General features: G+C 50.0%; 8 protein-coding genes across 8 annotated transcripts; 3 read left to right on the top strand and 5 right to left on the bottom strand.

Annotated features, from left to right (window-relative positions):
- Positions 1 to 155: 155 nt before the first annotated feature.
- Positions 156 to 2,748, top strand: PtA15_7A149 (uncharacterized protein; the record flags this gene model as incomplete). Its single annotated transcript, XM_053170725.1, has 6 exons — positions 156 to 476; positions 538 to 738; positions 813 to 1,220; positions 1,301 to 1,398; positions 1,473 to 1,904; positions 1,986 to 2,748. 6 exons carry the CDS (start codon positions 156 to 158, stop codon positions 2,746 to 2,748), a joined length of 2,223 nt encoding a protein of 740 aa, XP_053021978.1.
- Positions 2,749 to 3,155: 407 nt separating this feature from the next.
- PtA15_7A148 (uncharacterized protein) lies at positions 3,156 to 5,089 on the bottom strand (the record flags this gene model as incomplete). Its single annotated transcript, XM_053170724.1, has 5 exons — positions 3,156 to 3,789; positions 3,897 to 4,079; positions 4,176 to 4,641; positions 4,722 to 4,752; positions 4,835 to 5,089. 5 exons carry the CDS (start codon positions 5,087 to 5,089, stop codon positions 3,156 to 3,158), a joined length of 1,569 nt encoding a protein of 522 aa, XP_053021977.1.
- A 1,145-nt stretch (positions 5,090 to 6,234) lies between these two features.
- On the top strand, positions 6,235 to 8,068 carry PtA15_7A147 (uncharacterized protein; the record flags this gene model as incomplete). The annotated part of the gene is made up of 2 exons (XM_053170723.1): positions 6,235 to 7,531; positions 7,650 to 8,068. 2 exons carry the CDS (start codon positions 6,235 to 6,237, stop codon positions 8,066 to 8,068), a joined length of 1,716 nt encoding a protein of 571 aa, XP_053021976.1.
- A 1,012-nt stretch (positions 8,069 to 9,080) lies between these two features.
- Positions 9,081 to 9,467, top strand: PtA15_7A146 (uncharacterized protein; the record flags this gene model as incomplete). Its single annotated transcript, XM_053170722.1, has 2 exons — positions 9,081 to 9,108; positions 9,190 to 9,467. The coding sequence occupies 2 exons, from the start codon at positions 9,081 to 9,083 to the stop codon at positions 9,465 to 9,467; spliced, it is 306 nt and encodes a 101-aa protein (XP_053021975.1).
- A 986-nt stretch (positions 9,468 to 10,453) lies between these two features.
- PtA15_7A145 (uncharacterized protein) lies at positions 10,454 to 11,321 on the bottom strand (the record flags this gene model as incomplete). The annotated part of the gene is made up of 4 exons (XM_053170721.1): positions 10,454 to 10,552; positions 10,643 to 10,849; positions 10,966 to 11,079; positions 11,160 to 11,321. 4 exons carry the CDS (start codon positions 11,319 to 11,321, stop codon positions 10,454 to 10,456), a joined length of 582 nt encoding a protein of 193 aa, XP_053021974.1.
- A 4,464-nt stretch (positions 11,322 to 15,785) lies between these two features.
- Positions 15,786 to 17,454, bottom strand: PtA15_7A144 (uncharacterized protein; the record flags this gene model as incomplete). Its single annotated transcript, XM_053170720.1, has 3 exons — positions 15,786 to 15,845; positions 16,610 to 16,911; positions 17,130 to 17,454. 3 exons carry the CDS (start codon positions 17,452 to 17,454, stop codon positions 15,786 to 15,788), a joined length of 687 nt encoding a protein of 228 aa, XP_053021973.1.
- A 2,162-nt stretch (positions 17,455 to 19,616) lies between these two features.
- On the bottom strand, positions 19,617 to 21,029 carry PtA15_7A143 (uncharacterized protein; the record flags this gene model as incomplete). The annotated part of the gene is made up of 3 exons (XM_053170719.1): positions 19,617 to 20,042; positions 20,108 to 20,284; positions 20,367 to 21,029. The coding sequence occupies 3 exons, from the start codon at positions 21,027 to 21,029 to the stop codon at positions 19,617 to 19,619; spliced, it is 1,266 nt and encodes a 421-aa protein (XP_053021972.1).
- Positions 21,030 to 21,191: 162 nt separating this feature from the next.
- On the bottom strand, positions 21,192 to 22,209 carry PtA15_7A142 (uncharacterized protein; the record flags this gene model as incomplete). The annotated part of the gene is made up of 2 exons (XM_053170718.1): positions 21,192 to 21,632; positions 22,021 to 22,209. 2 exons carry the CDS (start codon positions 22,207 to 22,209, stop codon positions 21,192 to 21,194), a joined length of 630 nt encoding a protein of 209 aa, XP_053021971.1.
- Between the last annotated feature and the right edge of the window lie 4,621 nt (positions 22,210 to 26,830).

Genomic DNA, 26,830 nt, shown 5'->3' with positions numbered 1-26,830 from the left:
GTTATATTGTACCTCAGAATGCTTGCATTAACATCTTGAGCAGTCACACAGAGAACTGGTGTGCTCGCTTCACGGGGCTGGACACTGTTTTCTCTTTGGGGGTCGGGTGTGGGAGTGGACAAAGTGGCCCGGAACGATCTCGGAAGCTGTTTGGGATGGCCGGCCGGCTGGAGCCGTTCAAGCAAGCCCAGGACTATCTTCCCCGGCTCAAGGCGGTGTTCTTCGGGCGGTGGGACGAAGACAAGGGCTGCGAGATCACCTACCAGGTGCCCGAGAACTCCATCAGGGTCGCCTCAACCGCACCCACCAACCCATCCGGCAGCACCAGCGACCTCCGCGAGCCCACCCTCAGCATCACCCTCGATCCCCACCCGCAGACCCTCCAGCACGGGCCAGCCGACTGCCCTCCAGGCCAGCACGACCACCCCAAGTACCTCTTCGAATTCACCCATGTCATCGACTTCATCCTCCCCAAGGTCTGTCTCCCCCAGGACCTCCTCCAGGCAGAAAGCCGCTAACCCATCGCTCTGTCAACAGAAACATCTGTGTGGCCATCTGGTCACCGTCTCCTCCGGATCCGTCAAGATCCTCGGCTTCCCAACGCTGATCGAAGACGAAGAGAAATACGAGCGCAACTTCTTCATGTTCAATCTGTGCTTCGTCTTCGACAAGGATTCCGAACTGCTAGGGTACGAGCCCATCGTCAGAAAGACCGGCAGAGTCTTGAGATCGCTTGAGGTTAGTCTTAGTCAAGCCCAATCTCCATATCCCTTTCTTTCGATTAACCCACGTTCGTTTATTGACTTCTGTAGGAGAAAAACTCACTGCTGTCCGCGCCCAGTAATTCGAGGTTCGAGATCAAGTCGATCTTGGAAGAATTATTTGAAGAGCTGAATTCGTTTTCCGAGGTTTCTATTTCACTGAACCATCAATATCCCACACCAGCCCCAGTTTCAGGCACATCGCCCTCACCCTCATCCGCATCCTCGTCTCCCTCGAGAAAACGCCGACAAGCAGACCGTCGACTGCAGCCTTCGCACGAGCAACATCCTCATCCAGATCCAGTGGTCTCCTCTACATCGGCATTGTTCTTGCTGAACTTGAAGCTGTTCCCGTTCTACGGGAATCCTCCGAAAGTCGAAGACTGGAACGTGCCCATCAGCTTGGTCTCGTTCCTCAAATTGAGATCTGAAGTCACCTGGGATCTAACCATGTTCAAAGTTCGTGCTCTTACATCTTTTATATTTCATCATCAAACCACATTATCTGATCATTATCTTTTTTTTTTTTTGGCTTGCAGTTGGTTCCTTTTATCGATGGCACCGCAACCGTTCGGAAGATTTCGAGGTTAGCAGATGTTGATATCCATCTGACACGAGAGTGTATCCAACATCTAGTGTGGGCAATCTTCGTTTACTTGTTCTTCCACATGGTAAGATGGGTGTACTCATCACTCTTTTTTCGTGATCAAGGTTTTTTGGGTGTTGTATGATCACCGATCCATTCAGGTTTTCGAATTCATACAAGTTGATCGGAGGCACGATGTTCGATCTCTTAGGGGATTCGAACGATTTCGAGTCGATCAAGCTTCAAGAAGAGCTGAAGGACTACATACTTACTGACCCGGCCGCCAGTCCATCCGACCCACCCCCACCGGAACCACCCAAAGAGAGTAATTGGACCGACGGGGGCCGCCCAGATAATGGTCACGCCGAGCGCGCAGATCGGTCCGATAATCAGTTTCATAGCTCACGTTATTCAGTCGATCACAATGACGATGTCGATGAATTATTCCTGTTCAATCGTGATCATCACCATCATCCTCATCATTCTTCATCTCATTCAATCTCAAACCTCCTCAACCTTTACAACGAATTCAAATCGGGAATTACTGTTCACGATTGGTAAGTACCTTAACCCATGAGAACTCGAAACGATTTTTTGCTAATTCTATGATTTCTGGGAATGCACTGTCCACCACGTAGGATGGAACAAAATCAAGTGCATGAGTTGAATATCGATGTCAGACGGTTCATCAGTTTTGGGACCATCAAAGGCTTTCTCAAAAGGGTTAATTGCTATCCGATCTGGGCGCTTCATCCCGACCTTAGTCATCCGCAACAAGCGGCCAAGAGCACGGCAGATCAAGATGATGAACAGCACCAGGCTCCCGAGCTCCGCTTAGCCCCATTGACTCGTTCCCATTCGTTTACTCGCGGAGGACGCCACCGGCACCCCTCCTATCGCCTCAGCTCTTCGAACACCCGCCAGCCGGCCTGGCTGGCCGTCCTCAAGCGGCTCAACCACCCCCACCCGCTCCTCTCCCCGCCCGGCACTCTGTCCCACGAGCAGCAATACTTCGACTCCAGCCATCCCGGCCCTCACCATCCAGACGAGGCGAAGAAAGCCCCGCGCAAGAAAACCCTCTCGGCCCGCAAACCAAGTCTCGTCTTCGACCCTCATCATCCCCATCAGCAGCAGCAGTCCCATCCAGTCCGACAGAACAGCTCCTCCCTCCTCCACCACCACCTCTCCGTCGCCGTACAGGTCCCTAAAGACTTGCCCCTCATGCTCAACGGCAACCATCACCTCGACGAGCTCTGTGTCGAGTTCAAGATCAGCTTGGTCCAGCTCGAACAGATCCTCCGATACATCGACACCCTCTCCCTTGAGGAAATCACCCTCTCCCCTCAGGCTTCCTCTGCCGCCTTCACCCCCTCTTCCGCCATGCAAACCATCTATTACTAATCCCCGCTTCATCTATTCTCTTGCGTCTCTCGGGGAGAAATGGATAGGAGGAGAAAAATATGAGACAAGACAGGATGGGTGAAGAGAGAAAAAGAGAGAGAAGCAAGAACAGCACTGCAATAGATTAGGTACAAGACCCCAACCCAGACTAATAATATACAGAATCTGAACTGGTTCTCAACTCGCTTGACTGCCTTGCTACAGTCATCCACCTAACCCCCTTTCTTGTCACGCACTTGTCTTCTTGGCAGAATTGTGTCGAACAATTTGATACATTACAGAACAGAGGTTTCATGAAGAAAGCAAAGCATGAACGATGCTATATATGTACCCTAGAGGGTTTTTTTTTTGTTTTTGATTGACTAAGTATGCGTGGACGGAGATGTCCACGGATGACCTCCAGGGTCCTAAAATCGAGGACGGACGGGGCCACGGGAGAGGAAAGGATTAGGGCGTTTGGACGGAGTTGCACGCTCGATGAGTTCGGGCGGGGGCCTTTGAGGGAAGGGCATAGGGTTAGGGCGGGGTGGGCGAGGATCGGGGCGAGTGACGATGGCGTTCTTGGGTCGCGGATGGTCGTGGTGATAGACGAAGCCTTCGAGAGGCGAATTGTTTGCGACTCGAGAGTCGCGTCTCGCGGGGATGTTCATGGCTTGGTTGGGCGGACGAGCCGGCTGGGCGAAGGTCTCCTGCCGTCGGCCCGACACCGGGGCTGCCCGGGAGGGCGTGGGCATCGGCATCGGCCTGACTCGGGCGCCATACGCTCTGCGCGGGTCGGGCGGCATCCGGACGGGCTGCTCTGCCCGCATCCCACTCGCCGATCTCCCCACTCCCCCCATCCTTTCCTTCATCGGCGCCCGTCGGCTCGGCCCCCCTGCAACACGCAGATCTTCGACGAATGCTGCTTGGTCTTCATCCTCCGGGATCGCCCCCAGTTGGTGGTTGTATACCTGTCGGTCATCGCCCGCAAAGAAACTCCTTTCTTGCGCATCGTTCTCGGTTCTTTGTCGACGGTCAGGGTCAAATCCCAGGTCTTCGTGGCTATTTTAGGAGAGATGACTTTTAACATCTTGGTTTAATCGATCCTTCTGCTCGAAGTAGAAGAGGAAGAAAAAAGGAAGCAAGTTCTTCGAAACCAATCAACTTACCTCATATTAGCCAGTGGGAGGTCTTGGTTGGCTCCACGACTGATAGTCCTGGGTACCTGGACAGTCGGGTTCGAATTGAAGCTTGTTGCAGTATGTGGGCGACTGATCCGTGGGTCGTGCGGCAGATTGCGAGGCTCGTCAAAATGTTGGTGGTGGAACGAACTAGCTCTCGATGCTCGAGGGCTGTCGTTCAAAGCAGGTAAGGTATCAACGTCAGCCCTTCTGACCATACACCATTCGGGCATTTCATTTTGTGGGTCGAGAGCGGGGATATCATACATGATTCCTTGAGCTTGGCGGCCTTGGTTTTGATCAAGCGTAGTTCGACGCTTGACGGGTTTAGAAGGCTGACCAAATTGATCCAGATGAATTGGAAGCTGAAGGGCCGGCCTAGGAGCATGCTGCTGTTGGAGCTGGTGTTTGAGGGCACGTAGCTGGTGTTTGAGGTCATAGACCTGCTGCTTGAGGATGGGCACCTCCTGGTTCGAGTTAGCCTGATGTTGGCGCAGCGCTTGCCGCTGGACGTGGACGAGCTTATTCAAGTTTGCGATCCTCATCTTCATCTGACGGTTTTGGAAGGATAGGACTGAGCCCAATCGTTCGGTCATCGAGTTGGGATTCTCGAAGAATTCCTTGATTGCCGGAGGGATTGGCTTCTGTCGATTGAGCTCATACACTGCTGAGCGAAACCCACGACACGATGGAATCGGGCAACGATAGTGTTGGGTTGGGTCGAGTTCTTGGACTGCTCAAAAGTGTTTGAATGGTCAACATCACAAATCTAATCCAACAATGATGACAGAGTGTGTCCATGAGCCAGCATACCATCCGGGTAGCCTAGGCAGGGCGCGCAAGCCTGTGGTAAACGGCAGAGGGAAATAGTGGTCATCAGGATTGGATGGCGTTGATTTGAGGGTTGGATAAATCACACTGCCCACCAGATGACCACATTCCATTAGCCAGAACGAGCTTGGCTTGTAGGAGGTTTGCGAGGCCCGATGGCTAGAGAAGTCATCGGTGCAGTTGGAACAGCCCAGATACTCGAATGGGTCACAATTCTCCTCTGTATTCGACGGCGTCCTCCGCTCGAGCTCCGGCCTCAGGGATGTTGAGCCTGGTGCGGTGGTCGGCCTCCTGGGATGGGTGCCATGGCTAGTCGTCGGGATTGGTTGATGGCGATGGGAAGAGGACATGGAAGCTTGTGTGTTGGTTTGGTTATCTTCCTGTTGACCATTCGTTGGCTCCACAAGGAGAAATAGTACTCCTGCCGGTCACCTCCTCTTCTCAAGGCGATGCTTTCCTCTCGTGAAGTTGTCCGTTTCTTTGCTTGCTCAACATTTCCATTCGCTCTTCACAAAGACCAATCACAATCCACCCCCACATGCATCTCGATTCCAAAAGAAAGGAAAAAAAGACGCGGCATAGAGTAAAAAGGGCTGCACCAACCCCGATCCGCTGCTCGTAAACTTCCCAATTTCTCCCTGCTGGTAACTCCTTTCACCATCTGCCAAGCCTCACCGGGCGCAGCGAAATTTTTTTTCTTTCGGATGGATCCGGTGCCGGTTGCACAACCGGCTGTTATCAGACGTCAATGTTGGGGGACCCGTGCGGACGCTGGAAACATTCGCCCCCCTGTGCAGGTGGACACGCACTTCGTTGTATGCTATCATGGAAACACTCCAGAACCGGGCCCAATGGAGCCGGCCCCCGGCTGATCGAATCAGCAGATAAAGGACCCACCGAGCAACGGTTGCGGGTCCATAGGCTCGTACAGGGCCTGATCCCTCCACCCCCATGGCGGTCTCGAAAGCTCTGAGCACTTCTTCATACAGAGTCCGGCCCGCTTCCTTTAGCTGCTTGCGCCAAGCTTGTTGCTAGTCAGGTTGTTGCTAAAAACGCCCGCCGAGTTTCTGTATATTCGGTACACGCCACCATCCCACAACGGTTTCACGGGGAAGCTCGCAAGCCCCTCCCTGGTGCATACAACCGCGACCACTATGGAGATTCCTTCGGGACGCAGCCTCCGCTCAAGAGGGCTAGTTAGGCTAGGCTTGTGCCAGCCTGCGCCGTCTATTGAGAGATTCCCAATCAAGGTGCTTCTTTTATTGGTGTCGTGCCTTTTGCATATTTGCCATAGCTCTCCATGAGTCTTGGTCTTGCCACACAACCCAAAACAGTTCAAACTCCTTCAAGGCTTGCCGTTTTCTGACAATCATAATAATCCCCCCCTTTGTATAAAAGTCTTCTTCCAGACACTCATTCGACTTCACCCATCGCTATCACCCCCTCACCGAGCCACATTCGTCTTAACCCCTTACTCTGCTATCTTGAACCATAGATGTCGAAATTTTTCTGGGGCCTGATCGCCTTCCTATCGCTGTTTCTCACCGTCTTGGCGAAAATTCAATTACTTGCTCAAGACTTCAAGCTTGCCGACGACTCAGTCAGAAACGTCAAGCTGATTTGGACATCAGACTCGAAGGCAGAGAAGTTTCGTGTCTACCGCAAATCATCCGACTCCGGGTTTCAAGCACTTGCCTCCGGACCTTTCCGAAGTTATGACGATTACGATGTGCCTGAAGGTCCACACTCCTATCAAGTCTTCAGTCTGGGTGTCGACCCTGCCGAGGGCTCCAACGTCGTTACTCGAAATCCGTTGCCCTCCGAAACCTTGGAAGGCTTCAGTTCATACGACAACATCAAGTCTGAAAAACTCGATATACGTTCGAAAATCCACCTAGATGATACCTACTACGAGTATCACCTGGTATCTGACAAGGAGGGAATGTCTGCAATCAAAGAATTTAGCTCGCTGGATGGCTATACGTTCGAAGAGCATCGAGTAGTTTTGACGAGGAAGGAAGTTTGCACAGGAAGTCCGAAGGGCACTTGCAAGTTAGAATCCCTGTCGTTTGTCCAAAACCCAACCACCACGGAGGTAGTAATGTGGGCACATTGGGAAGAGGCCGGCGGCTATGGAAAAGGAGAAGCTGCTGTCGGCTATGGTCGACCTGGTCAAGGCTCGTGGAAATTCGGGGGTTCTTCCAGGCCGCTCGGCCATGACTCCCGTGATCTTGCGTTCTTTGTCGATGTCGACCAATCGGGGTATGTCATCTCCTCGACCAACACCAACCGGGACATGAACATCTACCGCCTTACCCCAGACTGGCACCAGGTCAAGGAATTGGTCGCCACCGTCTTGAAGGGCCAGGCGCGCGAGGCACCGGCGATGATCCACCACGAAGGCATGTACTATCTCTTCACCTCTATCGCCGCCGGATGGTATCCATCCACAGGCAAGTACATCTCCGCCTCGAATATCGCCGGACCCTGGAGCGAGAATCAGATCATCGGTAATCTTGGAGGGTTCTCCGCCCAATCGGGCGAGATTGTCAAGATCGGCTCCTCCTTCGTCATGCGTGCAAACAAATGGAGGATCCCAGATATCGACCCCGAAGGGACCCCCCTACGGCAGGTCCTCCTGATTATTAGTGTACACAAAGGAGCGGCTACTTGTGCCTTCTATCCAGAAGTGCTCTACCGAGACACTGGTGACAACGCTCGCGCCTATGGAGTCCAAAACGGACGAATCGTTTCAGTCGGAAAACCGGTCGCCTCCACTGGCGCTGCTAAAGGTACTGTTCTGTTTTTCTTCTTCTTCTTCGAGTTTTCCTCGATTTCGTAGCCCAAACTCATATTCTATGCGTGCTGGATCTTCACAAACTGACCTTTCCGACCTCGTCTGCTATGTAGACCATCCTGAAACTTTAGCTAACAGTGGAGTAAACACGAGACCGCGATCCTTTTTCCAGCCGACCTCTGTGCCATTCATCTATGCGGTTGACCTTGGGGCGGTTCACAAGTTGCGTCACATCGAGCTGACGACTTTCCTCACTTCGGGGAGCGAGGCGGCGGCCCAATTCATCGTTGAGGGCAGTCTCAAAGCCAACGGCCCCTACAAGCCCTTCCTCGACCAATCGAACAACACCCGCGTCGGCTTCGTCTCTGCTCCCGTGCTCAACGACTTCAACTGTCGATATGTCGTTGTCAAGGTCCAGAATATCACTAATATGCACAACAAACGCCCTGGCAGGCCCGGGGTCCATGAGTTTACCGTTTTTGCAGAACCGCTTTCAAAATCCACTTCTGCCTCCCGCCCATCTTCAGTATAATTGGCTTTTCTACCATAAAAATCCAAGATACTTCGCTGCCTGAACAAGTAACAAAATCTTCCATCAATCCGGAAGGACATCATCTAAAGCTTTCCTCATAAAACTACTCGACTCCTTACACGAGATTAGGATTGTGTAATTGAATCCACCTGCCGCAGTCCATTATCATATCCACACGCGTAAATAGGTTTTCATTAGGATATCGAACATTTGCCAAATAAAATCACATAACTACAGGGTATTTCAGTTGTAATTGTAGATTTTACAAATACAACTCCCCAGACATTACAATGAGGTGCCTGACTTGATTCACAGGGAAGCAAGACAGGAAAAAAAGGAAAATCAAACAACAGGCCCTCTGAAAAACCGGTACATACTGCTCTTTCATGCTTTGTGAGCTCATGAGTGGCAGCATGAGTTTTGCTGTTTGGATGTGTCTACAGTCTATGTTGCTGTCTTCATCAAATTCATGGGAGGAAGTAAAATTCCAGTTTGAATTGGATGTCCATGATGGTTTCTTGACCGGAAGTCTGAGAGGCTTGGCTGCACCGACGACGACAGCCGCCTTGGGATGCACCAAGCCAGCTGCCACTCCAACCTTGAGCTTGTGTTGGATGGGTACCCGGTTGCGTCACTATTGCTTGGGTGGGTGCCTCCGAAGGAGTCTGCTCAGTTTGATGAGAGGGATAGGTTGTTCGTCAGATTATTTTCATGCGATGAAGGACATTCTTTGAGATCAATTCAATTTCAAGGATTCCGGGGGCGATTGGCTTGCCCAGAGATTTCGATTTTTTATGCTCAGTTGTACTCAAAGGGTGTGTTCGGGGGAGTTTATGTGGAGAGATTTCGGGGGGTTGTTTTTTGACTATGCATGCTTGAGAATCTATGCAAATTCCACTTTCAACGCCCAGCTGAACTTCTTTGAACAGCAGCTTTGATTCTTGAACACCAGCAGCCGAACTTCTTTGAAACAGCGATCCAACCAGGCCCGGTCGTATATCATCCTTGGGACATGGCTGTTCAAAAGAGAAAACTCACTCGTAAGTCCAATCGGCAGCTCATTAAATGGAGAGCCAAGCTGAGTGTTATGTTTGTTACTTCCGGAAATGACTTTCTTCCAGGTCTGGAAAGACGAGCCCAACCGATGCAGGATGTCGTTCCACATGAGCCTCTCGCGTCCCACGAAGATATAAGAAATCCAACTCCTGCGCCCGCAACCAAAAATCTGAAAGCCGACCTCAAGGACAGCCGAACGACTAGAAAACCGAAAGCCTTAAGCAATAAACAGAAGTTAAAAATTCAAAGAGGAGTCGAAATCTCTGATAGAATTCAAAACAAAACTTCGAAAAAACACACAAGGAAAGAGAATCGTCAAGCAGCCAAGAAAATTTATGAATAAGCGCAAGACCATCTGTATATCCAAGTCATCCAAAAGGACAAGAAATATCGGTAAACCAACCAGGCCTCACCGATAATTGCTCTGGAAACTCTTCTGATGAAATATACTAAAAAGCGAGTGTTGCCTGTGACCGAACTAGACTGTTGACTGATTTCAATTCTCCAATCTATCTATTTATAATTGACTATTTTCTTTTTTCGTAAAAGTATAGAAATGTCGCGCCCACCGCCGACAAATTTCACTATGTGCCGGCTCATGTTTCCTGAAACCATCCACTGGGGGTTTCCAGAGCTCCTTTGAGAAGACGGAGAATGCGGCCGAAATAAGCAGCTGAGGAGGCTGGTTAATTTGATTTGTCTGGATAAAATTGCAACACAAGACTTGAGCCGAAACCCGCAACGTGCTCACAACTGCCACCACGATACGAAGTGTGTGCAGCCTCTCCGTCAAACGCACCAAATGCGGGAGATGACAAGTCTCCTCAGCTGCTGATCTGGTACTTGTGATCACAACCGATCGATCATCATTCTTATGTTCTGTTGAGGGCCACGGAGCGGGGAACGTAGGTGTTCTCCTGTTCCAATCAACATGTTTGAAAACCAAACGGGCTGTCGACAGTAGTCCAGCTCAGGTGTAGCACTGTCGGGCGGGGAGGCTAAGGCGCCGGATGAATTTCATTCACTTTTCTCTCCAGAGCGTAAATTTAATTGTTGGTAACCCAGATCGACCATTCGTGTTTTTTAAATTACCAAAACGAAAAACGATGATAAAAATAAATCATCCTCAGGAAATTGAGATGACGGAACAAGATCCTGGAGATTGTTACTTCAACACAACTCTGGTGAGGACGACAGACAGTTTATGCGTGAACAAGAGAGCAACGAGCGTTTTGATGGAAGGGAGTTAATCAGTCCATGAGAAGGTACCACGTTGGGGAAATCGTGATGTCCAAGTAACTGTCCTTCTTCTGCATGGGTGTTGGCAGATCAGATCATCAAGAGCGAGGAAAAGATGGCGGAGCCAATGGCGAAAAATTTGACCATCTCGGCAGAGAGAGCGACAGCCGAGTTTGGACGAGCTGCTGGCTGTTGAGTGACCGGGGAAAATAAATTAGCAGTTAGCACCGTTAGTTTGAGTAATTTGTAAGGAAGAAGAACCACAGTGAAAAAACTCACCGGGTTGTTGGTGTTAACAGGGGCAGTGTTGCCAGTTGCAGTGCCTGGTCCAGTGGAGTTGTTCGGGTTGCCGGGGGTGCTATGGCCAGCAGCAGCCGTGGAGTTACCTGTCAAAGCGTTAGTGGCACTATTCGCCGCGTTGGTGATACCGTTTGCGGCAGCGTTGACACCATTGGCCGCGAGCTGGACACCTGCTGCGGCACAAGTCTGGAGCAGGAAACAAAATTCAACAAGAGACAATCGGAACAGTTAGTGAAATCGAAAAAGAAAAAAAGAAAAAGAGAAGAATGATGGTGAGAGAGGAGTGAATCCCCGAAGCTTACTTTGACTCCCCAAGCTTTAGCATCTTTCAAGTCGTTGACCGTACACGAGGTAGAATAGCAAGAATCACTAGTGGAAATGAAGTCCTGGTTCTTGCAAAGACAGGCAAAGTCGGTCTAAAGAACAAAGAAATAGAGAGGAGCAAAGTCAGGTCCATCGATTGAACGTAATCAGTGAGGACTTCACAGTCACGAACCGGAGTACACGTTTTGCCGCTCGAAGCGAGAGCTGTTGCGAGGCAGTTGCCGGCACATGGGGGTAGACCCTTGAAGTCTTGGCCGATGGTAGCAGGAGTGAAAACCAACAAGCTGCAGACGAGCAAAGTGGTGAATCGCAAGGTGTTGGAGTAGGAAAGCATCGTGATAGGGGCGCTGGCGAAGTGGATTTTTCGGGGTTCTTTTTTCTGGAATGAGCTGGGGAATAATGGGATGGATGTGGACTTTGGGGGCACTGGTAATCAATCGTGGGGAGATGCGGCGGTGTTTAAACAGGGGCGAGCAGGGGAGCGTAATAAAGCCCGCCTTGTAATCTTGCACACACAATTGCCCGGTACCGTGCAGTCATAGTGGGCAGCCGCATCCGTATGCACCGCCCTTGACGCGTGTGTATGTACAACCTTTTTTGTTTGAATACGTATGTAAGTAATGTGTGTACAAAATGTAATTTCCTGTTGGACTGGAGGGTATCGCACATCTGTGCATTAAACAAGTGTGCATTTTGCTCTCTTGGATCTGCCATGTAGAGTGGTTATCCGCTGGACCACTTGTTGATCACGTCTTGGCCTTTCTCATCAGTTGTAGAGGAAAGTATTTATCTTCAGGTTGTCTAGTAGCTCAGGACGACATCTTGCCTAGCTTGTGAAGCACCAAGACTTGGTACAACTGCCCAGCTCGGAGCGGCGACTCATCTACATAACGCGAACCTGAAGCACGAACATGGGCCATTTTCTCCTGTGGACACTTGAGTGATCGGACACGGCCTCGAGACTGCTGCCGAACTCTCAACAAGCGATTGACGACTGCTGAGTGCTGACGGGTGGTAGTCCTTGGCAGTCTCTCTCAGATCAAAAAATGACACCGACCGGCTGTGCAGCCTCAGAGGCAGTCTCTGAACAGCTGACAGTCTTAAGTACTGTGTATTTCCAACAACCAGCAGAGTATTTTCGGACGCCATCCGAAAACTTGTAGTGCACCCATGGTGCACGGTCAAAATTGACAGGAATCACAACTAGAGGACCCCGGCAAGCCCCCCAGGAGGGCGGTGTTGAGGAATTCTCACCCTCGCTGGGCGCTAAATACCCTTTTCAAGAGTAGGATTAGGTTTCAAGTCAGAAATCTACGGAAGCCCTGGGCGGCCACGAATCGCGCCACTAGTTTTGCACTTTTTCTTTTGTTTTGGACATCGGGTTTCGCAATTTGTATCCGAATATCCAAATTGCAAAACCCAATGTGGCATCTGTATCGAATACCGACCTCCGGATTGAAATACATATCACATATTGTCTTTACCATAAATCTTGGTCATCTTGCTCTCTCATTTATGCATTTAAGTTGCCTCAGGGGCTGGGGTTTTGTCCTGACCGGGTGTTTCTGCCCGCGGACTATCCCAGCCGATGTAGTTTCCCACACTACCAGAGGGTCACACGGTATGTCCCTCTCCCACCATCACTGCACCGCTCCGATTCCTGGACCCAGCCAGTCCTCCCCATGCCCCCTGCCCCTTGCCGGTGTCCCCCATCCCCCCAGCCCTTGCCACCTTTATCCAATTTGATCCCCAGTCCCCATCATGGTTTTCCAAAAATACGATGCTTCAATAAAGGTTGCGACGGTCCGAATGTCCCTTCAAAAGCACTCGCAATCCAATCCGCCTTAGGGATTTGCGGTATTGGTGAGTCTAACCTTAGGTCATTGCAATGGTTAGACTCACTCGGAGTCAGTTGGGAAGTAATCACAGTTCTTGTCTAGGTCAACCCAGGAATTCCTTTTCCTCAAGTTGGCCGGGTATGGGTTGGAGAGGTGCTCTCTCTTCCCCCCTTTTTGCCTTGTGTGCTGTCTCCCAGACATCAGGCGTTTTTTGCGGCGCGCTTCTCACGGAGAGCGCGCCCTCTTGGGGGAAAAAGGCATAGCAGCCCCAGGCTTATGCCCCACTTAGCAATCAAGGTCGAGCCCGCCGGGCGGGTGGGACCCCAAACTGGGTGGGTGGGTGGGGCGAAATTTTTACTCTGATTTCGCTGCTTCGATTGTACCGGACTCCTTTGGGTTTTGGCGCCTCAGTTCGGTTAGGGAGATCGCTAAACCGGACTACTACTGAGTTCTGGTCCAGGATTGCACCGGTACCCGCAGCCCCGCGCCGTGGGCCCAAACCTAACTCCTCCCCAGGATCGGTCCGGGCCCCGCGGGCCGCAATTCAAGGCCCGGCTCCTTGGACATCACCCCACTCCATTACACTACGTTAAGTACCAATCCAATCCGCCTTAGGGATTTGCGGTATTGGTGAGTCTAACCTTAGGTCATTGCAATGGTTAGACTCACTCGGAGTCAGTTGGGAAGTAATCACAGTTCTTGTCTAGGTCAACCCAGGAATTCCTTTTCCTCAAGTTGGCCGGGTATGGGTTGGAGAGGTGCTCTCTCTTCCCCCCTTTTTGCCTTGTGTGCTGTCTCCCAGACATCAGGCGTTTTTCGCGGCGCGCTTCTCACGGAGAGCGCGCCCTCTTGGGGGAAAAAGGCATAGCAGCCCCAGGCTTATGCCCCACTTAGCAATCAAGGTCGAGCCCGCCCCTACACTCCGGGGTTCCGGAGCCTGGCTTGCCTTGGGGTGTGTCCAACCCTAGTTATCCCGGTGCTCCGCTCTTTTTGAGCCTATTCATTGCATCACTACTCTACCACCTGGTATATCAGGCTCCTCAGGTCTTGTGGTATGCTTACCATCATCTGATCTTCTTCCCTTCTCCCCTCCCTTCTTCCTCTGGACAGCGCGTCAGCGCGGTTGTCCTCCGAGCGAACCCTTTTTGCCACTAGATCGACCTGGTGTTCGATCAGCAGGTGTTGGATTGCTTTCCACTCCTTGTTCACAAACGTGTCCTTTGACCTTCTCTTGAGGATAGCGTTCTCGGTCGTTGTGTTATCTGTCCACACGATGAAAGATTTCCCTTCTTCCGCCCCTAAATCCAGCAGCATCAGCAGGCCTAGCCGTACGCTACCGTCTCCAGTCTAGAAATCCTCTCCTCTTCCTTTCCGGTGTCTAGTCCGGAATTGAGTTGGTCCACGGATTTCAGGCAGAATTGGGCCCATCGTCGGCCAATGGTCACCCCGATTCCAAAGCTTGTCGACGCGTCGCCCATCCACCCAATATCTGTCGGCTCTGGTCTTGCAATAATTCTAGTCGCGTCAAAGGTCTTGAGCGTCTCCCTCCACTCTTTTAAGTCTTGTTCTACCTCTTTAGGGACCGCTCTTGCCGCGTGTCTATCGATCCATTTGCTTAGCCAGTGATAAATGCTATTGAGGTAGCACTTTAATTGCGGGAGGCAATAGGTTATGTGGTTCAGTCTTCCTACTAGAATTTCAACTACATCGTATTTGAACGTCGCTTTTGGTACTAGGAAGGCGTTAATCTGTGTGATTCTCTTCTCCCGCTTCTTTTCCGGGAGGCGCACCGTCTTCCTGATACCGTTCCATATGAAACCTAAATACTTTTGTTCCTCCTTGAAAGGTGAGAACTTTTCGGCGTTTGTCTTCACCCCTAGCTGGTCGGATCTTTTCACAACTTCTTCCATTTCCAGCTCGGAGGTCAACCGTTTCACAAATAGGTTATCGTCGACCCACCGAAAGATTGTCAAGACATCGAACTCCTCTATCATGATTCGTTTCCGGGTATCCGCCGGCCTCCCAAAGGAGCCGCATCCCGCTACGCCTCCGAAGGCGATTCGCGTATCTAGGATTATATTATCGTTGAAATCGCGTACCATCAGGAATGGCCACTGGTCTGGGGCCGTTGGAATCTGCCGGTACGCTTTTTCCCAATCGAAGAGTGCCAGGAGGACTGGTTCCTTTGTTTGCCGGAAGAATTCTGCGACTACGTTGTAGTCGTCCCAAGTTGTCTGGAATTCCTGTGAGTCCACGAAGGAATTTACCAATGGGATTCCTGCTTTTGAATGTGGGTACGACAAATCATTGATTGGCCTCAATGATCCGTCACCGTTGATCACCGCTCCTAGCGGGCTTGTCCTAAAGAATGGGAAAACCTTGTTCACTTGTTTTCTTGTGAACGGGCCGAACATCCGCCTCGCGGCTATCTCCTTCCTAATTGATTCCTCGATCTTGGTCTTTGCCTGGAGGGCCGAGCTGTGATTCTCTGGGGTGTAGAAGTTGGTATTCTCCCCTACCGTGTGTCTTGGAATGCCCTGGTCGAATCCGTGGATAAGACCATGAATCACATCACCAAATTCTTCCATCAGGTTGTTCTCCTGTAGGGCTCTCCTCCATTCACCTATGTTCATCTCGCACCTTGCGCCTGTTGGCCACTCAGCTTCACTCCGTCTGCTTGACCTCCGTGTCTCCAATTGATAATTGGAGGACTCACGGGGGGCACTGGATACAATACGGCTGACGAGAACCGTACAGCAATTAGACACTCATTTCTTTCATTACTCCTTTCAAAGGTGTAACCATAGTTAACATCAAACAAAGGCCCCTACTTTCTCCCATATCCCCCATCCCTTTGGTCCTCCCTTCCATCATGTTTGGTGCCCCGGTATCCGTTGGTCCTTGGGCCCCTCGATCCACTCGGTCTCGTCGGGTTTGATGGTCCGGTTGGTGGTTGTTGGTTAGGCGTTTTGGAAGACGGGGGGCTTACCGATTGTTGCCGTCCGGCTGAGTTGTGACCGCTTCCTCTACCGCGTCCTCCACCTCCACCACCTCCTCCCCCTCCTCCGCTACCGCCGCCTCTTCCTCCGTTCTCGGCCCCTGAGCTTTTCTGGAGCCCCGTGGCTGGATCCCAGTTCCAACGTTCTCCTGTTACGGAGTACGGGTTATCCGTGTACTCGAGTTCATTGAACTTCCTTGCAGTGAGGTAGGCCTTCTGCGCGATCGTTTCTCTAAACTCTCCGATATTTGCTACTGAGAGGGAACCGTCTTCCATGGTCACTCTGCGTGAGAAAACGTTGTATCGGACTTGGATATCGTACCTCAACCCCACAATGAAACGGTTGGATAAGATGATCCGGTCGCAATTGGCTTTGTGGACCATGAGCCAACTAGCGAAGCGAGTATAGTTGCAAACCTTGATGAGTGCTCGGTGGAAACCTTGGTAGTTTATCGACCACTGTGCGTAGGTCTGGGAGAATTCGCTCGGGTAAGGGAAACCAGTATACCAATCTTTGTCCGATGAGTTCTCGCTGTGGCGCGGGCGCTTCTCAGCCTGGTATGCGATTGCCTGGCTTTGCCACTCCTCGTTGAAGATGGTGAGCGGCAGAGGACCTCTCAGCTCCCTGAGGTTATCTTCGAAGAATCTAGTGAAGCCTATGTCGTCGGTGGTTGCCCTCGCTTCCTCGTTGAATGTCACCCCCCCCGGCATGACGTTTTCTGGTCGGCTATCGTTTCTTCCAGAGCTTGCTATCTCTGTAAACCTCGACATCTCATTGACTGGTACCTTTGAGATGGGGATCAAGAAGATCGGCCGATTCTCACCACCTTCACGAATTTCACTCCTGGGGGCCGTTTGGGATCCTGGCGTAGTGGCGGGCTGGTTCTGCTGAAGTGGGTGTTGAGACGGGTTAGCCTCCTCGTTTCCTTGTGCTTTGCCCAACGCTGCGACTATTTCGAAGAACATCGTTGCCTTCGCCTTATCTCCCGCTTCATCTGCTTCCCACGCCTTCTCCAGTACCCTCATTATATCTGCCGGCCTCTTCCGGGAGTTATCAGGTTCGGTGGTCGGCCGCACTGGATCATCCGCTAAGTGATTTACATCAAAGGCGTTGTGATCTCAGTGTTCCTCTTCCCTTCCACTTCCTAGTCACGGTACTTACAAGTCCCTTTCCTTTTCCCCTTCGCTTCTTTTCCCTCTCCCTCCCCTATCCATCTTGCTCCCAGCGCTTCCTTCATCGAGTCGGCTATCTCTATCGCCGTCCTTTTTTTCCCGGATTGTTGGCCCGAACCTGGTATCTCCTTACTTCGCTCTCCTCCTATCTCCTCTTCAATCACCGTTGGCTCCGTTGGTGCCTTTGATGTCGCCCGAGTCGATTTCCTCACCGCTACCTTCTTTGGTTGCTGTTTCTTCGCCTTCGACTTGGACGAATTCGCTTGTCCTTGCTGCCCGGCCGCTGTGGTCATCTGCTCTTCCACCTCCTGCTCGGATTCCTCCTTGTGTTCGGATAGGAACTCTTCACCATCTGCTTGGCGCGTTGGTCCTTGATTTGCTTGATTTATCAAGATTGGGTCCGCTGTCGGTCCAGGGCCTAAAATGCCTACTGTTAGTTCGTCCAGTCTGTTAATCATGGCGAAATTTTTACTCTGATTTCGCTGCTTCGATTGTACCGGACTCCTTTGGGTTTTGGCGCCTCAGTTCGGTTAGGGAGATCGCTAAACCGGACTACTACTGAGTTCCGGTCCAGGATTGCACCGGTACCCGCAGCCCCGCGCCGTGGGCCCAAACCTAACTCCTCCCCAGGATTGGTCCGGGCCCCGCGGGCCGCAATTCAAGGCCCGGCTCCTTGGACATCACCCCACTCCATTACACTACGTTAAGTACCAATCCTTCATCCGCAATGCTCTTGGCGTGACTGTCTCAAGGCAGTCTTTCAGTCGATGGACCCAGCTTTACCGTGAAACACAGCGAGTGGTACACGATCCTGAACAGTATGGATCGCGCGGCCGAGTATCTTCATTGACAGCCGAGGATTGCCAGTTCATGGTGGAGCTTGTTCGCAACGAACCGGGCCTCTTCCTTGACGAGATCCGAGAACGCTTGTACGATCAAGGCAGTGCACTCCTTGGGATCAATACCGTCCATCAAAATCTCGTCAATAAACTCTGTATCACCTTAAAAAGGCCGAATACCGTCAACATCTGCAAGAACTATGCGGCTAAATTTCGATGGATTGCCAAAATGAAGAACATTCCGGCTGAGTTTCTTGTCTTCACCGGTCAGTGCAGCTCAATAATAAGGTTTTTATGTATCAGTTTTAATCTGATACGTTTGGTCTGATTTCAGATGAGTCAGCAATATGTTCGCGCGACTTGCTACGAAGCTTTTCCAGGTCCGCCCGAGGCTATCAGGCTTCACGTTACCAGCTTGATTCGAATCCGCCACGCTACAGCTTGATTCCAGCAATTAGCTATGACGGAGTTGTGGCAATGAGTGTTGCAGAACACACGTTTAAGGCTTGTGACTTCGAGCATTTTTTGAAGTGGAAGGTGGTATGTCTGTTCCTTTGATTCCTCTTACTTGGAGTTAATTAACAGCATAATTTTCTGCTAGTTACCTCGCATGAACCGTTACCCTGCTGTTAAGTCCATCTTGGTCATGGACAATGGCACAATCCATCGACGACCAAGGGTTGCCAGACTCTGCCGCGACGCAGGCGTCAAATTAGTTTATCTCCCCCCGTACTGCCCGGAATTAAATCCAATAGAAGTCTGCTTCTCCCAAGTAAAGAGTAACCTCCGTCAAACTCAAGCACTTGTCAATGCGATCGATCCGACTTGGGTAATTTGTCAAACAACAAATCAAGTAGTTTCTGCGGCCTTGTGCCGAGAGCTCTACCGTCATTCCGGCTATCACTGCCCAATCACCAACAAAATTGATAACTGAGTGCCCTGCCTCTGTTTCTTATTCTATTGCCTATCTATACTCAAACCACAAAAAAATTGTATCGCATATCCATTAACAAACCACAAAAAAATTTATTTATATTATCTTGGCAAACCTTGCCTTGTTTTTATTCCATGATTGTTGAACCTCACCTTGTTTTTAAGCCATGATCAAATCCCTTTGCTAAGTTGGCTTGTTTTCTTATCACTGTGTGCCCTGTCTGTGTCTCTCCTACTGAATCAAATATGTTCGTGCATGAACCACAATAAAATCAATGTTGTCTCTCTGTGTCTTGCACTCAAATGATATGATCCTTGAACTTGAAATGCGAGATGCACAAAAATTGGGCTTGTCTGAGAAGCTGAGGATGTCTAACTCGCTCAGAGACTTTCCAACTAAGTCAGATTTGAGTTGGGCTTGTCTGAGAAGCCGAGAGATTCGTCTCACTTGCTTAGAGATTGTCCGACTCAAGCAGACTTTAGTTCGGACTTGTTTCTCAAAATCAGGGCTATGGCCAGCTGGGCTTGCGACTCGCGACTCGCTTAGAGAGTCCAAACAGTTGGTGTGTATAAGTGCAGGCAAACACTTTGATTTTAGGACACAAAGCATGTGAGGAAAAAAGGGACTTGATAAATGCAGCAAGCTGCTGGATTCAGCACAGCCGAGAATGAAAGGGAAAGGAGGCAAGCAACATCAGACCAGGGAGAATAACAGGCAGCAGGACAGAGACTAACAGGCAGCACGACAATACAAGGAGAAGAGACACATGGATAGACTCAGATAAATAAGAGATAAGCAAGATATCAATCAGCAGACGAGGAGACATGAACACAACAGGCTGGACCAATCAGGGATTTTGAGCGAGATGGTTTCGGAATTTGTTAACATTGCTGCGAAGTTTGGATATAACACCCACATTGAAACCAATTGATCTCAACTCTTCAACTGAGAGGGACTTGAACATTTGATAATTGTCGATATCGTGTTCAAGAAGTGTGGTCAATAACTCCTCGCGCTTGTGAGGAGCAATGCTGACAAAGACCAAGTAATTGACAAGTTGATCGGGAGTAGCACCATGGACTGAGGAAGGAGGAGAGGCGCGGACATTGCGGGCTTGATGGTTTGCGAACCAGTTCGCAAATTCAACAAAGGAGTTGTTGCTGGCACCGGCAGAGGTTTCTTTGGATAACTTTGACTTGGCTTTGCCCTTGCGGGTCTCGTACTTGAGCGAGCTTGGGGGTGAAGTCAGACTGACTCCAGCAACGCGAGAACACTGTCAAGTATGATCAAAACCATCAACATCGAGATGATGAAGGCTGAAAAACAGATATAACTGACCATAGCTTTGGCCCAGATGTCGATGTTGCCAGAAGTAAGTGGGATATAACGGTCTGCGTTGGTGGGATCAGGATAGGCGGGATGGAATCGGTCGTATTCAACGTTCATGCTGTACTTTGCGTAGATCTGATTGGTGTAGATGTCCAAGTCTTTGAATTCGACATCGCTGGACTCTCCCTGAGAAAATGTAAGAGTTGAATTTGTGTTTAGCCACCATGTCACCCTGCATCAAATGAGGCAAGAGAAAGAAGTTACTCACCACATCGCTATCGCCTAAGGCCCTTTGGGATCTTCTTGAAGGACCGACTGGACCAAGCTGTCGAGCTTCCATCCGCTTGATCGTTTTTGCAACCAAATCTTCTTTGCGAGCGTGGACGGCCGCATTCCGAGGATTGTCCATCAATATGACAACCCCGCCTTTTGTTTGTTTGGAGGTGTTTATCTCAGTGATCCATTGGTTGAAGGAAAGTTCATCAAACAGGTGATGGGAATTCTTTTTTGGAAACTTCTTGTTGCTAAGGATATAGACATTCCACGTGATCGTAGACGGTGAGCCGATAGTACCCTCGTGGATGATTTGACCAAGACAGTTGTATTGCTCATTGCATTTATCAGCAATCATTTTTTGGAAGCCAGATAGACTGACGTTATTGCGAGTGTTGAAAGTAACAGAAAGCTCGGATTTGGGTCGGACTGCTACCCAGTTTGTCGCATTGCGTTTGGTTTTCTCGCTACAATAGATAGTAAAATTGACAGCACACTCGAATAACACCGGCGGACCAAGGCCTAACACTCTGAAGCCTTCGGAAGTGAACATGGGCGGGTTTTGAGGAACCGGGGAAGGAGAGCCATTCGCTGCCAGGTTGATCATTGGAGAGAAGTACGGTGGTAAGCTCGGGTCATATAATTCCATGGAAGCCATTGAGTTGTTGTGGATTATAATGCGATCGAAAGAGGACAAATGAAGAATGCTAATTGGATGATAAATAAAGACCGATTCGAGTCGAAGATGGATAACTGCTTCTGGGTCCGAAATTCCTTGGATCAGGTCTCTTTAAATATAAAAGACAGAAATTAAAATTGCTCACTTGTTTGTTGAAGGCATGAGTTTGTGAGTCCAAGATTCTGTCTGTTCAAACAGATCCGAAAGATCTGTTGATTGTTGATGGTGTGCATTAACAAAAGGCTGAAGCAAATAGGAGCAGGGATCGGATGGCGAGCAGTTGAGATGGATCGGATGGCAAGCAGTTGAGCGGGATTGGATGGCGAGCAGTTGAGAGGGATCAGATGGCAAGCAGTCAAGAGGGATCAGATGATGACCAGTTGAGAGGGATTGGATGACGACCAGTTGAGGGATCAGATGCCAACAACCTTGCATGGATCTGAGGTCGGCTGGGTTTGGAGAGATTGGGCAATGGCCAGTTGAGGGAGGCGGTTGAATATCGTAGGCATGGAGTGTATGATGGGGGGACCGGGAGGCAATGGCGTTGCGGTAGGGAAGCAGCTGGGGCCGGGCAGGGCCCGGCTGTGGGCAGGACGGAGGTCAAAAAATAAGGTTCCAATAACGGGCTCCGGCATGCTCAGAGCTAAAGTCACACGCTAAGGTTGGGTGACATGCTGTGAAATGAAAAAAAGAGATGCACAATTTGATTTCTCACGACACTCTGGAAAAAACTCCCAAGTAAAAACCGAGGAAAAAAAAAACAGTATGTGATGGATGGATGGAATGTCGAGTGCAAAGTCCAAGATTTTCGGGAAAGACAATACTTGAAGAAAAAAATCCGAAAAATGATCCACCTGATAAAAATCATTTTGGACATCAAGATTAAAGCCAATATGTATGTACATATGCACCTATTGTCTCGAGCTTCTATCGCCATGGCCCGGCCCATCCCCCGACACATTCCACCGACAGACTCCGAGAGGTTCAGCCGGGATCGGACCGGATAATTCAGATAATCCAGTCGACTGCTTGGTGAACGGCGTCTCTTGGCTCCACCGCACATACCGCCCCCGAGACCCACATTGACGCCTGTCCATTCAGACTTAGCCGCCTGAGGGGGTTGCGGCGCGCATGCCGCACAGGGCTTGCCTTGCCGCATGCAGGCGCAATCACCTGAGTAGTCCGTCTCTCGTGTGTGGGTCAGGGGAGTTTTCTTTTCCCCTAACCTCTGAGTCTCTCTCTCTTCGAGCTACTGAGCGCAGAGTTTCCCGTGAGGGAAGACCATCTGCGAGAAGCTCTTGAGAGAGGAGAGGACAGCGGTGCGGAGCCTCCCGGAGCCGTCATACACCCAAGGGTGTGAGGGCAAAGGCGCTAGACCCCACACCTGAGCGTGTATGTCTGGCCTTTTCTTTCTTAAACTCTTATGTAGGGTGGGCGGGTGGTCGCGAAAATCCTGGTCCCCAAGGACCGGGGGACAGTTAGGCAAGAAGTGGAGTGCTTGCAAAGTTGAAGCTGAGTGTCAGCGCCGGTCTCTTATGTGACACGGAGTGTATGGATTTTTTGGATTCACATGGCTGCGGCTTATGTAGCGGCTCGTGGAGGAAGGGCCGCACTATAGCTTTTTGGGCCAGTGGGAAGAAACCACACCTTGACGCTATGAAGCGGAGGGGCTAGCACCCTTATGTAATAAGGGGACACGGAAATAACTCAAGCCTAGCGCCGTGGCTTACACAGGGAATGAGCACTTGTCTTGTAGGATACAGGTGTTATAACACCCACCTGTACCTAGGGAAAATACACAAAGAGTAAAGAAGCTGTGAAAAGGGCAGTAGATTATAATAAAAACCCCACTCATTTATAATTCAAAGTAAGGTAGTCAGGTTTGTATGTGTAATAATCTGGGGGGAAAGATCCCTCCTGAGGAAAGAACCCCCCCTTTTATATTACAGGGACCTGATCCTACTTTGAGTAAAGGCCCAAGAGGGATCCTTAACTCCAGGAGTAGAAGAGGTCCACAGAATTCAGAAGAGGAGTTACATGAATAAGGGACCGGCTAAATGCACACCAATTATTTACTATGTGCACACCAAAAAGGCGTGGGGTGCCAAAAAAACTGGCGTACAAACCAACACACACCTAGTCCTGGGCGTGAACACGGGTTCACGCCAGGAAAGAGTGGGGGCCATGGTGTCCACACCAGATTTGCCCCATGATGCCCAGTGCGCAGCAGGGCACACCAATCTTGATGGTGTGCTCAGGTCCTGCACGCCCTTTTCATCAGCAGATTTCAACCAAGTCCGCGGAAGCAACCTGCTCCATCCATATCAACCAATAACCACGTCACCGCCACAACCATTGACCAAAGGCCTCCCAGCACAGCACACATTCACAACACCATCCCATCAACCCAAATGTTGCAAACGCCGTCCAACGCTGGCCATCTGAGCCCATCAGGAGCTGGTGTGACAGTCCCTCCGGAGATATGGACTCAAATGCAACAGTTATTGATTTTATTCCCAGCCCTCTCAGCTCCACAGGCAGCCCCACCCTCCGCAGCAGTTGTATTGCCGCCTTCTGCCAAGCCTCCTTCGGCTCAAAGTACACCTTCTAGACAAGAACAGGAAACTCAATCAGCTCTGAATAGTCCATCCGCTTCCATTGATCTTGATCCAATCAGTCTGCCAAACAGCAATCCAGTCAATCATGGCAGATCAGAGACGGTGCTCAAGTGGTACACAAAAAACCTTTGGTGTGTTTATTAGGCGACACCAATCTAATGGTGTGGCCTCAAAGCTACGCCAATAAGTTGGTGTGGCCTCACTGGCACACCAAACTATTGGCCTGCACGTAGTAAATAATTGGTGTGCATTTAGCCGGTCCCCATGAATAATTATGTAATCTCTCTATTTATGGTAAATCCATAGAGAGATATACTCCATTAGTAAATTATTAGTCTCAATCAAGGTAAATACATATAGAGATAAGTTTATCTCTCTCTCTATGGAAAATACATAATAAGTGTGAAATCATATAGTTTATTACATATAAAGTAATGATTACAACAAAAGTAATAATATAAGACAACAGGTGGAATTGAACAAAGGATCTTACCCAAGATCAAGATCAATCTTAAGGCAGCTTTTAGCCATTGGGTTACATGTCTTGTAACTACCATTGTAAACACATGGACAAGTGTCTCAGTGGCTGACACTGAGGAAGCTTCTGAGGCAGTTTGGCTGAGAGGAAGAGAGGAGAGAGCCTGGGAAATCATTGGTCCAGTTTTTAATGAGAATTATTTCCAATCTGTTAATGTTGAGGAGTCAGGACGGGCTAGAGGGGCTGTTGCGGGCAGGTTCCGCTTGTTGCTGCCTTCCTTACCCCAGGCTCTGCCGGAGCCTTTGGCGGCAGTGGCGGGGGAGATGTGACGCAGGCAGATGAGTGAAATGAGTACTGCGCCGTCTTGTGCCCTGTTGACGCCTCCTTGACCGGTGTAAAGCTCAAAAGTGTTCCTGAGAACCTTTTGCTGAGTGCGGAAAGGGATGAATGAGGTTACCTCTGCCTTTCCTGGGTCACTAGACACTAAAACAAGCCCCCCCAATCTACGATTGGAAGGTTTAATGTAGTGATAGTGGAGGTGTATCAAAAGATAGTCTACTTTGAGCAGGTGGCTTTAAGTGTTATGGTGATGTAGCTGATGAGTAAGTGCTGTAATGAGGTTGTAATTTGTATGTAGTTGTTATGTAATAAGGGTAAAACCACAATATAGTGGGGGCTAATACTGTAGAGTGAGCAAGTGTTGTACTGTTATGGGGTAAGCTGAGTGCAAGTAGTTTGCTGAGAGAAATTACAACTGGGGGGAGGAAAGCCTCCTTAAATAGAAAAGAGTGAGGGATTTTAGCTCCAGGGAAACAAGAGAATGAGGGGTTTTAGCTGCCCTGAAGACTACAATGAGGTATTTTGGCTGGTGGTTGACAGGTCACATGAGGTCATGATGTCATATGAGGGAATTTAGCTAGTGAGAGATATGAGGTGAGATGTTTTAGCTGGCCCGGCCTGTTAAATGATGTCATCTGCAAGCTGCATGAGGGGTTTTTGCTATCTTGCCACCTGCATGATGCCATCTGTCAACTGTCAGACTGCAGCCCCTATTACACTAGTCTGCATGCACCTGCATAAGACTGCATAAGCCTGCATCAAGTGTGCATAACACTGCATCAAGTGTGCATAACACTGCATGACACTGCATGACATGTGCATAGCACAATGAAATGAGTGCAGCTGATGAGGTAAAGTATATGTAAAGGTTTAGACAAGCTGTCAGGGTGGTCCATGTAACAAATTACATGTCCTGGGTAAGTGTGGTTCATGTAACGGATTACATGACATGAGTATGGTGTTTGTGTGTGTGAAACTGGCTGATGGTGTCTTGAAGGGGTTGTATCTTCTGATCCAGAGGGGTGTAAGGTGTGTTGTCCATGGTGTCCTGTGTAGTTTTGGCCGTAGAATCCAGTGGTGCCGCCATATGGGTTGATTTGAGAATGTACATATGAGAAAAAAGGAAATTTTGAAATGGGCTAGATGGGCAACCATAAAGCATACCACACCGGCCGCGTCACCGCCAAGCCATGATGTATGTGTGACAAGTTTGTGTCAGTGCCATGGTAACTGTGGGTTATTGTGGTACACTCCATGGCGCCTGTATAACTGGTGTGCTGCTGGGGCGACCACTGTTTCCTGCTCTGCCCTGTAGTGAAGGAAGAAAGAACTTGCCTCGGCAGAACACCACCATAGGCACAGGTACAAGCTCTTCTATATGGTGTTGCAAGCGCGTCTGGGCACTTACCCAACTCCCGCTTGGCCGAGTGCCTCCGGGGGTTGGGTATGTGCCCAGCGGGCTTGATCGGGCAGGTTGCGCGGGGGGCAGAGCTTGGCACACAGCCAAGTCCCGCTTGGCCGACATCAAGCTCTGGGCCAATGGGATCTGTGACCTGGCATGCAACACGCCGGTCATCAGACGTCGGCCCTTGTCTCTGCCTCGAAAGGCAAGAATGATGTGCCCTCAAGGAGGGGAAATGTTCTCCCTTCTTGACATCAACAAGGGAGCTTTGCCTTCTCGATGGTTGGTCTGTAGGCTGGTCATCGGGGAGGAAAGACTCCCTTCGCGGTGGGAGATACTTTTATTGATCATCAAGAAGGGAGTCTTCCCTTCTTGATGACCGGTTTGTAGACCGACCATTGAGGAGGGAAACTTCTCTCCTTGATGGCCGGCACTCCGTTTGGCGTGCGTGGCACCCTTGCTTGAAATCGGCCCAGCGGGGCTTTGTGCCAAACCCCGCCCACTTTGCAATGTGCCAAGCGGGGGTTGGGAGTGTGCCAGGTGGGCTTGAGGATTGGCCAAGCGGGCTTTAGCGTTGGCCACGCGCGCTTGGCCTTTTTTCGGCCAAACTTTGGTGAGTGCCCAGACGGGCTTGCAACACCATAAAAGACAAAGTGTGTGCCCAAGTCTCACATTGCCTCTCACATCAGCCTCATCACCAGAATACTACTCCATTGCTGCTACATATCACCCTTTCTCTGTGCTATCAAGCTCCCTCATTATTTTTCTACTCTGCAGAATCCCAGTCTCAACCGTGTTCACTTCCACGTTGCAAAGAACTTGTATCACATTGCAGATTATTCTCACCTTTCCTTTCTTCTTACCTTTTCAAATACTACCTTTCTTTCTACAGTTGGATTCAACACAAATACATCTTCTTTGGGTGAGAGTCTTTGTTTTTTTT

This window comes from Puccinia triticina, chromosome 7A, assembly GCF_026914185.1.
Source record: "Puccinia triticina chromosome 7A, complete sequence".
Lineage (NCBI taxonomy): Eukaryota > Fungi > Basidiomycota > Pucciniomycetes > Pucciniales > Pucciniaceae > Puccinia > Puccinia triticina.
This window is presented reverse-complemented; position numbering and strand designations above follow the sequence as displayed.